Source organism: Polypterus senegalus, chromosome 11 (genome assembly GCF_016835505.1).
Source record: "Polypterus senegalus isolate Bchr_013 chromosome 11, ASM1683550v1, whole genome shotgun sequence".
Lineage (NCBI taxonomy): Eukaryota > Metazoa > Chordata > Cladistia > Polypteriformes > Polypteridae > Polypterus > Polypterus senegalus.
The window spans coordinates 45,426,123-45,443,512 of record NC_053164.1 but is presented as its reverse complement, the minus strand read 5'-3'; the positions used below and the strand labels follow the sequence as shown (position 1 = coordinate 45,443,512).

The window sequence follows — 17,390 nt, the reverse complement described above, 5'->3', positions numbered from 1 at the left end:
CAATTAATATACCTTGTTTGCCTTTTTGTTTACTCATTTTTCAGGAAAGTAAAGGTTATGAGTTCGAGTCAGAAACGGATACAGAGACAATCGCCAAACTGGTCAAATACATGTATGATAACCGAGAATCTGATGACATTAGCTTTGCTACACTTGTGGAAAGAGTTATCCAACAGCTGGTATGCTCATCCATATACTACTTTAAATTTATGGGAAGATGGGAATGTTAATTCTGGTTCTTTTCTTGGTTTTAGAGAAAAACTATTTATTTTTAACAAATGCTTTTCAGTGTTATTCTGTGTGCACATTTCCTCTGTTTTTTTTTTTTGTTGTTCTTGTTTCTTTGCTTAATGATTTGTGACAAATGAGATTTTGGTCAATATTTGCTTAGTAATAGCTATTTTTGTTTATTTTTGCAGGAAGGGGCTTTTGCTTTGGTGTTTAAGAGCATCCATTTCCCTGGGGAAGCTGTGGGTACAAGGTACATTATGTGTAGTTCATCTTCAGTACTTTTGTATGGTTTCATCATAAATTGCTGCTGAACCTTGTTAGATGGTTTAGTCTTCCTTAATAATCCTTTTTATTTTTTTTAAATGGCTTGAAAATGTGGTACGACATAATTCTATTAGGAGTTTATTTTAATATAGGAGAGGGGGTCCTCTTCTTATTGGTGTAAGAAGTGACCACAAGCTATCCACAGACCATATTCCTGTTCTATACCGTTCAGGTAAGAACCAACATAAAGATGTTATGTTTATTTTAATATCTCAGTTTGGCATTTTAATTAGAATAACTTTCCCTTTAGTACTGATGCATTTAATTTTAATGTTGTGTAAATAATTATCATTATAATAATTGGAAATTTATACAGTGTCCTCTCTTCAGTCTAGTTTTTGTGGTATGTTAAATGTTTTCTTCACTATTACCTGTGTAATTTAGCAAGTTTCTGAGTTTACCTCCTTGTGTTGTTCAGCAGGAAAAGACAAAAAAGGCTGCTGCAATCTGCCTCGTGTAGATAGCACCACTTGTTTGTTCCCAGTTGATGAAAAGGCTGTGGAGTACTACTTTGCTTCTGATGCAAGGTAATTCTTAATGCTAAGGCAGCGCATTAGATTTTAACATATCTGGAACCATATACTTAAAATGTTGTAAAATCTGACTTTTATTTTCTTATGAATCTAGAGACTAGTTAAGGGAAATATTGAATTAAACAAGTGATGCCTACCAAATAAAAAGATGATAGATTTTCATTTTTCTGTAATCAGGCTGACAGTCTTTTTATAAATATGGGTTTTTGTTTACATTAATTAGTGAACACAATTTTTTTTTTTGTTTTTCTAAATATGCAAAGGTTGAATGTTTAAAACAAATGTAACTGCATACTTTTCAGATCTGATATGCTGCCCACTTCTTTTGAATACTAACAAACAGCAGAAATATCTCTTGCAGCTAAAAGCACACTATATTCAAACTAAAGAGTACATTTAAGGAATCTTATTATTGTAAATTGTTTATTTGGGTGGTTTCATTTCTGTAATCTAAGTAACAAGTAATAGTTTAGTGTGTATTTCTGAATATTGTAGCTATAGCCTCTTTGTTTTATTTGTCATAGTTCTATCTGCCCTTTTAACAGAGCACTTCATTTTACTTTCAAAAGTGAACAGCTAAGAACCTTAATTTTAGTTTCTTACCTGATTTTTCAATTCAGCACCAAAATCAAGCTTCATGATTCATTAAACATTATGTTGCAAAAGAATATGTGTTTTCTGTTTTCCTGATCTTTGAAATGATGACTGAAATCACAAGACCAAATGCTTAACATGCATAAGAAATATAATGAGAGCATGCACTTATAATGCATTGCCATATCCACCACATGAAAAACCACCTGGATTGGGACACAAGTGCAGCGAATGACACCTCAGCACCACATTGGAACAGTGTGAGGGATTTTATGGTGGCTAGAGTGCCAGTCCTCCTACCAACCCCCAAATTGTTAGTAACCTGTAAGTTTGAGGACCTGCTTGCAGGGCTTGATGCAGATTTACATCATACCCAAGGTGAAGCAGTTGCAGGTTAAGGGCCTTGCTCAAAGGCCCAACGGAGTAGAGTCATGTCTGCCATGTAGAGGATTCATGCAGATCCCTTGTCTCGGAGCCACCACTCTGGATAGAGTGATAATTGGGGACTGTTAACTTCTTTCAGCAGCAACATACAAGGCTGTGCACTGCTAAAAAATGTAGTGTAATCAGTTTATCTCAGATTTATTGTTAATGTGAGACACCCCCAGCTTGCCAATGAAATCAATGACGCTGCACAGTATTTTTCCCTCATTTCTAACTGCCCTTGTTTCAATGGGTCTCCCTTCCACCCGCTCATCTAATAGTGCTTGATTCACAAAGAGGGTAACAAACCACTCCCAGGCTCTTTAGATGCTGACTGTTGGTTGACAGGGAACTTTAAAAGGTAAAACTCAGTCTCAAATTCACACAGGTTGAGAAACACTGCTCTAAGATAAATGCTATAATCCAGCAAGACAATGAAGTTGTTCTCCTGAAATTGTTGAGTGGAAAAAATAAAATTAGCAGTTGCTGCATTTGATGACATGGCGCTTTTACCGATGCTCTTATATAAACTTTGTGAATGCTGTTGAAATTATCAGGATCAGTGCACAGGCTGACGGGAATTGTATTCCCCACTTAAACATTGCACAAGGTTACAAATAAGAGGAAGGGGTGATCTATATTAAATAACTTCCTTGCTGGATCAATTGCATGAAATTGCCTATACTCACAGCTACAGTGCCTGGCAAGCACTCGACAAATGTATGTTCAAACTTTGCTAGTTTCACTTCTTTTCCACAGACTGCCATCATTTACATTAACATTTCTCTATTTCTGTCAGTGCTGTAGTGAAACTGCAGTGTGTTAGAATGTCACACTCCCTAGAGCATTATTAGTGACATATGTCAACATATAAAATAACATGTATTGCCTAATTTTATTTTTTTTCTTCATTCAAGTTGTTAGAAAAGCTGGAAGTACTGGAAGTGGTGACTACTCTTATCAGTGTAAACCTGCACAATAAGTGCTAATTTTGTTTTCTTTCACTTTGTCTGGCATTACATAACACAACACAGGGAACACTTTCTTACTGAGGGCAAAATGAAGATGAAGAACAATATGGACATAAATAAAACTAAATATTTAAAAATTGGAGTCATTCCTCAGCAGTTGAAAGATGGTCTAATTTAACTGAAGACATTTTAAATGTGTATATATATCTATACAACTACTTTAGAAAAATCTAAGGTCAAGTTATTAACTTCATAGACATAGATCTTAGAGCTAGCAAGAGAGTACTGTTATTAAATCTGGTTGTACTAGTCTTGGCAGGCCATAGTGGACAGGAGACCAAAATAATTAAAAAAAATATAGATTGTTTGGCACATTAGATTCAGAAAGGCTTATTGTATCTTTTAATAGTGCAGTGATTGAACACACAAACCGGGTGATCTTCCTTGAGGATGACGATGTAGCAGCTGTGACTGATGGGCGCCTTTCAATCCATCGGATCAAACGCACAGCTGGGGACTTCCCAGCCCGTGCCATTCAGACACTGCAGATGGAACTCCAGCAAATCATGAAAGGTGAGCTCTTTTGCTTTAGGCGGAAAATAACATTTGGGCTTGGGTGGAGCTGAGGGTCAATTTTCCCACCCAGTTTTGAAAGAAGAAATGCTAAAAATGGTTTAGTTGCTCATTTATGTGAAAGGTTGCCTGGTTACATTAAGTGGTTTGCAAAACTGGTTCGTTTTGACCTTTGTTTTCTTATTGGCCTACTTTTGTTGCTCTGCTTATAGTAGTACTCTGATAAGCTGCCTTTACCATGCTTTAGATATTTTAAATATTAAATATTTGCTCTCTTATGGCTCTTTTTTATTAAAGTTCCTGAAGCTCTTAAAAGTTGTGGATGTATATAGCAAGTATTATATGCCATTTGCTAATATGCTCATGGAAATTTTAGGAATGTCCTGGAATATATATATGAGAAATATTTTACAATATGCATAATTTTCAGTATTATTTATTATGTTTGGTGTGGACCACACTCTTAATCACCTTAGTTTTGTGTTTCATAAAATATTTTAATAAACAAACCTCTTTTCAAAATACCAGTGGTATGTTGTGTGTCATGCTTGAGGAATTTGTGCTGGTACTTGTGAAATGAAAGATTTCCCTTCACAAAGATTCACTGAGATTTTACATGAAATTAATATAAATTAATACAGTTTAAAAAAGTAAGTGTACACCATTTGTGTTTATCAGGACAGACTAAAAATGTGATGTGGTCTTAAAGTGTCTGGGAAGTCCAGAACCACATCTTTATCTGTGGATCCCCTCCCTTTCCCATGTTGCCAACATTATTGCACTGTAAACACCTTCCATCTAAATTGTTCCACAATTTGATGTGAGGGCTATCCTGCTTTGTGATGTTACACTATAGGAGCCCACTTAGACTCTTTATTAATTGTAAGAACAGTGCCCAGTGACATGACGAACACTTCACGTTGTAGTTTTCAGCACATGGTAACACAAATGACTATTTCTGGAAGACTGTCGGCACCACATATTAACTGAGGTCATTTGACCTTTACCATAGTCCATTGCCATGGGGTGCTCTGCTTATATTGGGACTGATCTTGTACATTGTGTGACCTCTTCTTATACCGTATTGTATGGCAGTATTACAAACTGTTCCAGTTGGTAGTTTTTCATTTTCCACTAATACATTAAAAATTAAGATAATTTTGTTAATTTAGCATTTTTTTGTGGCAATCAGTTGAAAATGGTTTTATTTTACTGTGTGTTCCTACTAATCTGTATTTTTATGCATGAGAATAAGATTTAAAAAAAATTTTTTTGCAGTCATTGAAGAGCACTATACAAAAAAGATTTTAATTGAATGAAAATAGAACCTTTTGAAGACATTTTTATTCTAAATTTCAAAATACTTTGAAAATTTTATTTAAATAGGAGATGACAAGCCACATTTAATTGCTTGTTCTTATAAAAAAAAAAAGGTTTGCTTTTTTAGATTAGCTTATAATTACACGTCGTTGTTTAGAATGTACAACCTTTTCAATTAAGCATAATGTAGCCTTATACATATCAAGGTAATGTTTACAGTATGAGACTGCAATTTGCACAGGTATTTTACTGTCCTTTACAGTGACTCCAGTAGTTGCATTTCTCAGCCATTTTTTGATGGAGATTTTAAACTGTTCCATTTCCCCCTCAGTTTTGTGTTATTGTTAAGAGTACTGTAATAACTGAAATTGCTACTACTGAATTCAAAATGTGAAAAGGAATGTGGGTTTGATTTGAATTTTCCTGTTTTTTTTTTTTTTATCATTTTTGCCGTACAGTTTGTAAAATTTCCAAGCTTCCGTTTGTTTACAGATAAAATCCTACACAGTGAAGTGAAGGATCACACTTTAGTGCTAATATGAAAGATGATAAATACCACTTAAACACGTTCAATAAAGTCTGAATAGTTAAGATAACACCCACCCGACCCATAATAATTATCTATTTCACATGCAGCATGCTATAAATAATAGTAGTTGTACCACTTTCAATAATTTACTAAAAAAATATTTTAAAACATAATAAAATTAAAAATTAAACTATGTTGGACAAATTAAGGGAAAACACAAAATCATGCCTAATTTTTTTTTTTGTGGACTTCATTTAAAGAAATTAACATTCCATTCCATATAATAAGGCCTTAATTTAACAACAAAGAAAGTCACATTACATATAATTGAATCAAACTTAACAAACCTAAAATCAACCCCACCTAAGAGGAGAGCCAACAAGAAGAGCAATTCTTTAAAAAAAAAAAACAAAAAAAAACAAACAAGGGAGAATATCGTTTTCCCCAAATATAGAAGCTTAATCTGAAATTTTATTAATTAGGTCTTGCCATATTTTAAAAAAGTTTTGAACATATCCTCTAAGTGAGAATTTCATTTTTCAAATTTCAAATCCTATGGAACACCATTTACCCACTGACTTCTAACAGGTGGGCTGGGATTTTTTCAGTGGAACAAGATAAGTGTGTGTGCTAGTAAACACTTTTAAGAGGGCAGTGAAACTTTGTGGTGAGAAGGCGAGATGTAAGAGAGTGTTTTAGGATTGTGTTTTGTACCAAATAAAATAAAACCCCATCTTACGCTCTCCTCATTCAGGTTTGAGTGTCATATCTCTTGCAGTGGACTTGTCTTCCACATTAGCACTGCTGATAATACAGCATTATCTGTAAGGATTGTCTTATTAGTCTCAATGGTGATATTTACATATTGCTCAAATCATCATTTATGTTTATTTTTGAGTTTACATATGTCAGTATGGTATAGTTTTTGAAAAAATGTATTTTGTTTTAATCTCTTTGAATCTCCCTTTCGCTATACCACTGGGCTCTTACTTTGAATGACCATCCATTTTGTTTTTTGTGGTACAGTAACACATCAAATGTACAATCTGATAAATGTGACTTGTTAGACACCCGCTCTGATCATGACCTACCCACTCGTATTTTTGTTTTAAAAACTTTTATTTAGGTTTGGCTAGACAGGTTTATAATCATAAGGATTAAAGTGGGGAGAGTGGTGGGTGACAGACAGAGAGCATTGCTGCGAGTGCCTGTACTCTCAGTACAAAAACGTTTTCTTTTATTGGCCTTTTTTTTTTTTTTTCCTGGCATATATAAATGGCCCTAGAGCAGGTCTCCAGAGTGAGTACCTAAATAACTCTCATTGTACACCCAGGCACGGTTAATACACTGAATTAAGGAGTTTTGCTTGCTGGAATACCAATTTACCCTTGAAATGAGACCATCATCAATGAAGGGCTTTTGTGACTGCATCGTATACAACCTTTGACCAGCAGGGGAAGCTGTTGGATCGATTTTGCTACAAGAATATCTTGTTGCTTTGGGTGGAATTTATAGTGTTCAAGCACAGTACCTGTTTACAAAACATTAGTCTTTAAAACTTAAATTGTGTAGTTTCATATTTATTCACTATATTTTTGCAAAATGTAACAAGTAAGAGACATGAAAGAATACACTTAAGACCTTTATATTGTAGCCTTTCAAACCTGGGTTATAACCCTCATTCTATTTGTATGGCAAGTAATCCCTTCTATATGCACCAAGACAACATGGAAAATATTAACTTGGGATGGTATGGACCTCCTTCTGTTTGAAGCTTATTTAGACAGATGATGTGAAGAACATCTTGCAGGTTTGTGTGTTTTCTTTTTCTGTGTTCATTTCTGTTACTGCAGCACTTAATGATTTGCTTCCTATGAGAGTAAAATTTGGAATCAATCTTCACTTTACTGTTTACCCTTTCACATCTTTTTAACCTTTTAGCATACTTTTTGAAACATCATAATGCCTTAATGTTTTAAGCCTAAGACAGAGTTTTCATTGCAGCAGATACAGTAAAAGGTTATATCCTTGAAACACTGAAGGTTTCTGGAGGTGAGCTGTATAAAGTTAAAAACAGCAAACTATAATAACTGAGAAGTGTAATGGCATCATAAGTAGCAATGATTTCTGCTGTTGAATAAAAAAAAATTGCTCTGTATAGTGTAGAATATCACATATTTCTTTATTTGTTTTCTTGCAGGTAACTATAGCTCTTTCATGCAGAAGGAGATTTTTGAGCAGCCAGAGTCTGTAGTCAACACCATGAGGGGAAGGGTCAATTTTGATAATAATACAGGTAAGTTAGACAGAGCCAGTTTGTGCACAATATGTGTGAAGTAAATGTCTTTATAAAAGTTTTTTTTTTCCTTTTTAGGTTGTTCTACGCATGTAATAGATTGTGTGCTCAATGAGTAATGGTGACTTAGCTGTTGCACTGTGTTACTGCTGTATGTTCTAGCTGTTGGAGTGGGATGTTTGGCTTGAAGTGGCATTTTTATGTTAAGTGTGAAATATTATTTTATTCTAGTGAATCTTGGTGGGCTAAAGGACCATATTAAAGAGATACAGCGATGTCGTCGACTAATTCTTATTGCCTGTGGAACTAGTTATCATGCTGGAGTGGCTGTAAGTAATTAGAATTTAGGCTAAGCTTCTTTAGTTTACTGTATCCTGTTTCTGAAAAGGTTCTTTTGTGTTTTTCACGTTGCTTAAAGGCAGCCATTTCTGTATGGTGTAACTATTGGGTGTTGCTGAAAACTATTACAAAGACTTTCAGTAATTAATCTTATGCTTGCAGTTTTATTTATTCTAAATATTTATTTTGTGTGAAAAATAGATTGGGCTGAAGTATTCCTTGGTAGCCGTAGAAAGCCAGGCTTTGACCAATTCCTGACAAGTCCAAAGACCAAACAAATAGTACTTGGCTTATTTCAGCATGATTGTTTAGTAAATAAAATTAAACACTCTTCACTAGGGTCTTGTAAACATTCTATTCCAAAGTATTGTATACCACATTTACCACTACAGATGTGGTGAAACACAATGCTAAGTTTAATATGGCCTAACCAGAACATTACAAATTGCCATGCTAAGTTGTCGTTGTGGGTAATATAGCACTGTCTCCAGAGTAAATGAGATTTGAGTTTTTCATATTTTAAATAGTTATTCATTATATCTTAAAATATGTCAATTTCTGGGGCTAATTATATGTTCTTATATAACAGACATACAAGTATAGGCATTCTAGTTTTGACAAAGTATTTATTAAATGTTGATGTATTTTGTAGGTAAAGCCATTAAAGAGCTTTTTTTTGATTGCAGCTCTGACCAGTTTTATTCTTCACACAGAGGCATACTTTGTCTACATTTAGGTCCATAAATATTTGGACAGAGACAACTTTTTTCTAATTTTGGTTCTGTACATTACCACAATGAATTTTAAATAAAACAACTCAGATGCCGTTGAAGTGCAGACTTTCAGCTTTAATTCAGTGGGTTTAACAAAAAGATTGCATAAAAATGTGAGGCAACTAAAGCATTTTTTTAACACAATCCCTTTATTTCAGGGGCTCAAAAGTAATTGGGCAAATTAAATGACTGGAAATGTTTATTTCTAATACTTGGTTGAAAATCCTTTGCTGGCAATGACAGACTGAAGTCTTGAACTCATGGACATCACCAGGGGGTTTCCTCCTTTTTTAATGCTCTTCCAGGCCTTTACTACAGCGGCTTTCAGTTGCTGTTTGTTTGTGGGCCTTTCTGTCTGAAGTTTAGTCTTCAACAAGTGAAATGTATGCTCAATTGGGTTAAGATTAGGTGACTGACTTGGCCATTCAAGTAGTTTCCACTTCTTTGCTTTAATAAACTCCTGGGTTGCTTTGGCTGTATGTTTTGGGTCATTGTCCATCTGTATCATGAAACACCGCCCAATCAATTTGACTGTATTTAGCTGGATTTGAGCAGACAGTATGTCTCTGAACACCTCAGAATTCATTTGGCTGCTTCTGTCCTGTGTCACATCATCAATAAACACTAGTGTCCCAGTGCCAATGGCAGCCATGTACGCCCAAGCCATCACACTGCCTCCACCGTGTTTTACAGATGATGTGGTACGCTTTGTATAATGAGCTGTTCCACGCCTTCTCCATACTTTTTTCTTGCCATCATTCTGGTAGAGGTTGATCTTGGTTTCATCTGTCCAAAGAATGTTTTTCCAGAACTGTGCTGGCTTTTTTAGATGTTCTTTAGCAAAGTCCAATCTAGCCTTTCTATTATTGAGGCTTATGAGTGGCTTGCACCTTGCAGTGCACCCTCTGTATTTACTTTCATGCAGTCTTCTCTTTATGGTAGACCTGGATATCGATACTCCTACCCCCTGGAGAGTGTTGTTCACTTGGTTGGCTGTTGTGAAGGGGTTTCTCTTCACCATGGAAATGATTCTACGATCATCCACCACTGTTGTCTTCCGTGGACTTTTTGCGTTGCTGAGTTCACCAGTGCTTGCTTTCTTTCTTAGGATGTACCAAACTATCGATTGTGCCGCTTGTAATATTGTAGCAATTTCTCGGATGGGTTTTTTTTGTTTTCCTGTTTTCCTGGCTTCTTTCACCTGCATGGAGAGCTCCTTTGACCGCATGTTGTCTGTTCACAGCAAAATCTTCCACATGCAAGCACCACACCTCAAATCAACTCCAGGCCTTTTATCTGCTTAATTGATAACGACATAACGACGGACTTGAACACACCTGCCCATGAAATAGCCTTTGAGTCAATTGTCTTAATTACTTTTGAGCCCATGAAATGAATGGATTGTGTTTAAAAAAAAAAAAAAATGCTTTAGTTGCCTCACATTTTTATGCAATCTTTTTGTTAAACCCACTGAATTAAACTGAAAGTCTGCACTTCAACGGCATCTGAGTTGTTTCATTTAAAATTCATTGTGGTAATGTACAGAACCAAAATTATAAAAAAGTTGTCTTTGTCCAAATATTTATGGACCTAACTGCAGTTTAGGGTATTGGCAAACATGTCAGCTGCATCAGATTTTTTCAATCAGGTTTAAAGTATGTATTGTACATGCAGTCTTGCATCAGAAATGTGCATGTACACTTCAGATTTCAGACAAATGTGACAGTCACTCTTAAGAAACACACCACTGCTCAGGCTTTCAGTTTCTCTCCTCTTGGATCTACAGCTCTTTTAATTCTATCATCTAAACTCTTTTACCTATTTTATAATTAAGTAATAGTAAGCATATTACTATCTTCAACAAATATATTTTCTGTCTCTCTTTAATCTTTGAACTATCCTGCTAATCACTAAAATGTGTCCTAATATTTCTTTCTATTTTATAAGTCATTTTGGATAAAACATCTTGCTTCCCCACTATAAAAGGCAAGCAAAATGAGATTTACAGTGCAAGGCATTTGCTGTTTTGAGCTCTCTTGATTACACCATTATATGTCTGTGTAGAAAACTGAAATGAAATACTAATTAGCCTGCTGTCAGCAAAAATTTAAAAAGCCACATACTATCTCATTCCTCCATTTGATTGAAGGCTAGGCAGAGTAGCCCACATTTTTTTGTTTGGACTGAAATATTGTGAATGAAGACAATATAATGTACCCATCCAAAAATATGAATAGGCATTTCCTGAAAGTGAAGTAAAATATGAAATGGCAATCTGAATAATTCCACAATTTTATATTGCCACACACAAGGTAGTAGCTGTTAGTTGACAACAAAGAAAATATATTTTTAAAATACCATTTTACAAGTCATAAAAAATATTTTTCACTTATCAGTTTGACTAAAGTTTATGGCATACTGCTTGCCAGCCCAAAAATATACTTGACACTGGGTTCACAGGATAACACTTTACTCTGTGTCTGCTAATTAAAGCTCTTCATCTCCAGTTTGCACCCAACGTTTTGTTACTTGGTCTGTGAGAGATGCTGGATGACTATTGATGTATGGTCAACATTTTCCCTCTGCTGTATAACAGGCAATGTTTTATATTTTCAGCTTATCAGTCTTTTAATGCAAAAGCGATCCATTTTAACATCTCATATTGATATTACAGTCAGAGCTGTGAATATTTTTCATTAGATTAGATAAACTTTATTAATCTCATGATATCCAGATGCATACAGCAACATAAACATAAAAAACAAGGATACATATTCACAGAACAAATAATACAGCCCATCAATCAATCAATCAATCAATAAGTAAGCAATAAATAAATAGGTAAGTAACTAAATGTATATTTTGCAGATATTTCAAAATTAACTTAACGGGTGCCTCAGGATGAAGCATTGAGTTGCCTGATCGCAGTGGGCAGAAAAGACCCCCAGAATTTGTACTTAACACACCTGGTCAAAAATTAAGTGATAAAAATGTGAAGTAAAAACAGTACATCAAACTAAACAATACATATCATTGTGAATTTTAGAGGGTTTCCATATGATTGTGAAGTTCGGAGGGTTTCTGCCATCACGTCGTGTCATAGGCAAATCATCTCTGTAAAACACACTATTAACCTTTACCTTGTGTTCGGCAACAGTGACTACATCACAGGCCTCTTGTTGCACCTACACTGCTCCCGGTTTCTTACAGTATTGAATATAAAATTGTATTATTATCCTACAAAGCTTTAAATGGCTTTGCACTGTACTACATCAGTGACCTTCCTTATCACTAAGGTCATCTGATTCTGGCAATCTTGTTGTGCCCCACATTAACCTGTGCTCTATCGGTGACAGAGCCTTCAGCTGTATGAAGTCATCTGACTCCACTTTTAAAGCTCCTTTGTTTAGGAAGGCATTAAACAGACCCGTCATGCTGATCCTTCTTTCAGCCCTTTCTGTCTGTCCAGGTGCTGAAGATTTTTGTTTCTATCACAAATTGTTATTTGTTCAAGATGTTTTTGTAATATTATGTGTTGTATTTTAGTCTGGATTATTGTTAGACCCATAGATATCTTAGAAAAATTGTAAGCTAGTCAGATCCCTGGAGTCAGTGTAGATTAAGAGGCAGTCAAGTGAAGTATTTTTATTAGATATTTTAAATGATAAATAAATTATAAGAAAAATATGCATATGATAATCTTTCTCTTATGTAATCATAAAAGCTGTCAGTTTAAGTAAAAAAGGAAGGCATCAATATAAGGTTATATTACTTTTTTTTAATAAACTTTATTTTAAATGGCAGGAGGAAAATATTATTAAAAAAGGTTTTCCAATTTGTAGAATGTATTTTTCTTACCATGCTCTACTGAACTTTTATTTTGAAATTTAAATGTATTTAGCTGAAGAATATGAAAGGATGGCACACCATGACATGAACATTGACCTAGTCTTGTAGACAACACTTTTTATTAAAATTTTTATACAGTGTGTACAGAATAGAATCGCCCCCTTTGTATTATTCCAATTTTTTTTGCTTTACATGCTTAAAATTAAAACACACACATCAATATTTTTTCCAGCTTCACTTACTCAATGCAATCTGTAACATCCAAGTGAAAGATATCACAGCTACAGTTCAGAAGCATTTAAAAAAACAAGAAATACTGAGATTAATAAAGGATCACCCCTTCCTAAACAACATTTGTAAACTCAATCAGGTGTAAGTAACCACCATTTCCATTGCAGACCATGGTTTCTGGCTTCCACCTGTGATTGATTGTAATCAGTGTGATTAGTGAAGCATAAAAACAGCTGTTCCTGGAGCATTCCCTTGCTTGGTAGTGCATCTGACAGCAAACAACAGACTATGGGTGGCAAACCACTTTCAAAAGATCTCAGGGATAGAGTTGTGGACAGACATAAGGCAGGAGATGGATACAAAAAAATCTCAAAGGCTTTATCAATCCCAAGGAGCACAGTAAAGTCCATAATAAAGAAATGGCAAGTGTTTGGTACTACTAGGCCCCTCCCTGGATCCTGCGGTCCCTCCAAACTGGACGGAAGAGCAAGGAGGAAACTGGTAAGAGAGGCTACCAAGAGGCCAATGACCACTTTGAAGGAGTTACAGGATTTTATGGCAAAGAGTGGTCATTGTGTGCATTTGACAACATTTTCACAAGCGCTCTACAATTGTGGCTTGTTCGGGAGGGTTGTAATGAAAAAGCCGCTTTTCAAGAAACACCACATTAAAGCTCATTTCAGCTTTGCCAGAATGCACCTTGAAGATTCTGATGCCAAGAGGAAAAAGGTCTTATGGTCAGATGAGACCAAACTTGAACTATTTGACCTCAATACCAAACAGTACACCTGGTGGAAATCCAATGCAGCTCACCATCCACAACGCATCATACCTACAGTAAAGCATGGAGGTGGCAGCATCCTGTTGTGGGGGTGTTTCTCTGCCGCAGGGCCTGGGGCTCTTGTTAGGGTAGAAGGAAAAATGGATGGGGCAAAATACCGTCAAATTCTTGAGGAAAACCTGCTACCCTCTGCCACAAAGTTGAAGATGGGTTCAACATGACAACGGTCTGAAGCTCACAGGAAAATTGGCCCCACAGTGGCTGAAGGTAAAAAAAGTGAATGTCCTTGTGTGGCCCAGTCAGAGCCCAGACCTAAATCCCACTGAAAATCTGTGGAAAGATTTGAAGATAGCAGTCCACCAATGCTCACCATTCAATTTGACCAAAATTGAACAGTTCTGTAAAGAAGAGTGGGCAAATATTGCCCAATCTAGATGTGCAAAGCAGATAGAGAAGTATCCCAAAAGACTCACGGCTGTCATTAAAGCAAAAGGTGGTTCAACAAAATATTGACATTGATCCTTTATTAATCCCAGTATGTCTTGTTTTTGATTTTTTACAATTTTTCTGAACTGTAGCTGTGATATCTTTCACTTCGATGTTATAGGTTGCATTCAGTAAGTAAAGCTGGGAAGAAATATTTTTTTGTGTGTATTTTCATTTAAGGTTGTAAAGCAAAAAAAAAGGGAATATTTCGAAGGGGGTGATTCTTTTCTATACCCAGTGTATCTATTATATCCGTTAGGTTTGACAATTTAAAAATTTTCTATTAAGTGGACCGCGTAATTTTTTTTTTCCTTTTCGATTAATTTGTAGGTTTTTTTTTTTTTTTTTTTTACTACTCTGCTTCTTTATTGTTTATTACAGATATGCAAAAGCTTAAATATACCTGCTTTGTAAAGTGTGTATCATTGCGGACTAAACCAAATTCATGATTTAAGCTTTCTGTCTTTGCTGCTACTGCTTTCTTCAGGAAATGCCAGAAAATGTGTCAAAACTGAAAAACATTGCAAGTCTGGAGATTACATTGACAAATGTGCAGAATTTAGCACTCATACCACCACATTTTTTGTAAAGTCCAGTATATATAACTAACTATACATTGTTTTTAACAACATTTTATTCATTAGACAAGACAAGTTCTTGAAGAACTAACAGAGTTGCCTGTCATGGTTGAATTGGCCAGTGACTTCCTAGATCGGAACACTCCTGTCTTCAGGGATGATGTTTGCTTCTTCATCAGCCAATCAGGTTGGTGTTCAAGTGACAAGGTTATAGAATTTTGTTTCATATCTTGAATGGGTGCTTTTTATTTCATACCTTAATATAGTAAATAAGTCATAGTACATAGTATAATTTATATTTCAGTGTAATATCCTGACCTTTCACTGATTAATAATTAGTTTCTGGAAAGTCTAAAGTCTGCCCCTTTGTCTACCTTAGTGCTGTTTGCCATTATCTGACTTGTCCTTATTATGTAGTACTAGTGGAGTGCTATTGCACTTTAAAATAATAGAATCTCTGGCCCCTGTGGACTTTTCACTTGAATAAATATCATAGCTGATAAACTCTTCTCAATGGAAACATTTTTATTGGGTTAGTCATTCAGATAAGTATATTTTACATTCCCACCTAGTGTTTATGTGCATTTGATTACTTAAGTATATGAGCCTCTTTTTAACCGTACATTACATTTTTGCAGGGAAATTCTTGCTTAATCCTGCCTTTTTACAAGAAAGGGAAATTATTCACAGAAATTCATGTATGTAGGAGAGACTGAAAAAGCTAACTATTGACTTGTATAAATTTGAATGAACAGTGATATTGATTGTATATAAACATGCTAAAGAATATTTGGTTCCTGACCAAAATCTAAATGACAATTACCAGGGCAAATTTTGAGAGGCCCCGTACTTTACAGTATTAACAACACTTCTCAGTTTGATCTTACTCATATATAGGCTAATGTAATGCAGTAGTTTCAGTGCTTATCATCTCATATCACAGGAAAATGTTTTAAAGTTAACCTATTCTACCTATAATTAGCTGTGAGACATTGTCCACAAATGGAGCAGAACACAGTAACATATCATTCTGTTATTTCTTTATTTTAAATGTATTTGGATTGATAAGTCGAAAATTGATCTTTTTGATCATTTCAAACATTGTTTTTGTTAAAATCCTAATACTGCTTTCTACCAAAATGTTCTTCAGAAAACCCTTGAGGGTGATGTTATTGTTTGGAGATTTCAGGCACAATTTTCCATCATTGGGGAACCTATGAATTCAGAGTATTACCAAAGTATTCTGGAGAACACTAGACCTTTTGAATGTAAGCTAAGGTTAATTTGAAAATGAGTAGTCACATCTGGAACAAGCTATTCCTGTAAGACAACAATAAATATAAAACAGGTGAAGCTGTTTTGTAAGAAAAAATTGGTAAAGATTCTCCAAAGCAAATGCAAAAGGTAATTAGTAAGGTTTACTTTTGCATAAAAAAGCATTTACCATATTTGTATCTATTTCTTGATTTAGTTCTTCTAAGTACCACTGCAGTTTATGGATATAAAGAATTTATTTTTGAAGAGTAAATAGTAGATTAGAAACAAGGGCATAGGTGGGCAGTTTGGTGGTATGGAGTTTTACCTCATGGCCTCTAGCTCAGTTCTCATCTCAACCTTGCTTTCACCTCGGGCAAGTTAAATGACCAGACTGTGAGTGTTTTAAAAATATATATAAACGATTGTACTGTGTTATTGAAAGTCCATTAAAAATACAAAATAATGAAAATCTTAACATTTATTAGGATTCACAATCTTTTGGGCTATGCTGCATAACATTGTTTCGCCTTTGTTTTGAAGAAAGTAAAGTAAATTGGTAGACTCTATCTTCACATGTCTCTGGTCTTTGTGCAGGTGAGACGGCAGACAGTCTAATGGCACTACGATACTGCAAGGACAGAGGTGCTCTCACAGTGGGTATCACCAATACTGTTGGGAGTTCCATTTCTAGGGAGACCGACTGTGGTGTTCATATCAATGCTGGTCCAGAGATTGGCGTTGCCAGTACTAAGGTGAGAAATTGTATATTTATTTAAACAATCCCAAAGGTTATAAATCTAGGGGTTCGGAACGCAATAGAATGAATAGTTATGGATGTGCATCAGAGTACACAAAAACCTGTTAAGATTGAGCAAGGGTTGACTATGCAGATATATTGTAACAGACTGACATTAATCTAGTTCATCCTGTTTCATTTGGTAAACCGTTATAATCCAATACCCTGTTTATGTGTTTTATAACATTTTTTAATTTCTTGTACCTGGTTACCAGCATTTCCTAACATTTTAGTGGGTACTAGAACGATATGCTACATCTGGTTATTGTCTGTGTGGAATTTGCCTTGATTACTTCTGTTTTCTTCCCACATCCCTACAGACATGCATGTTAGGTTAATTAATTATTCCAAACTGGCCAATGTGAGTGTGGATGTGTGTGTGTGTGTGTGTGTGTGTGTGTGTGTGTGTGGGGGGAGACCCCATGATGGACTAGCATCTTGTCCAGATATGGTTTTTACCTTGCCCTCCAGTGCTGCTGTAATAGTATCTGGACCTCCATCACTCT

At 35.2% G+C, this 17,390-nt stretch overlaps 1 protein-coding gene across 2 annotated transcripts in view; it reads left to right on the top strand.

Annotated features, from left to right (window-relative positions):
- Positions 1–17,390, top strand: part of gfpt1 (glutamine--fructose-6-phosphate transaminase 1) — a 60,978-nt gene that overhangs the window by 24,935 nt on the left and 18,653 nt on the right. Inside the window, exons 6-14 of one of the 2 annotated variants that reach the window (XM_039768490.1) lie at positions 45–179; positions 420–481; positions 648–727; positions 977–1,082; positions 3,486–3,649; positions 7,699–7,794; positions 8,026–8,123; positions 14,898–15,018; positions 16,683–16,840. In XM_039768490.1, the coding sequence (XP_039624424.1) occupies positions 45–179; positions 420–481; positions 648–727; positions 977–1,082; positions 3,486–3,649; positions 7,699–7,794; positions 8,026–8,123; positions 14,898–15,018; positions 16,683–16,840 (1,020 nt within the window). Of the gene's footprint in view, positions 1–44; positions 180–419; positions 482–647; positions 728–973; positions 1,083–3,485; positions 3,650–7,698; positions 7,795–8,025; positions 8,124–14,897; positions 15,019–16,682; positions 16,841–17,390 lie in introns of both variants that reach the window. The other variant, XM_039768489.1, reaches the window with a different exon arrangement.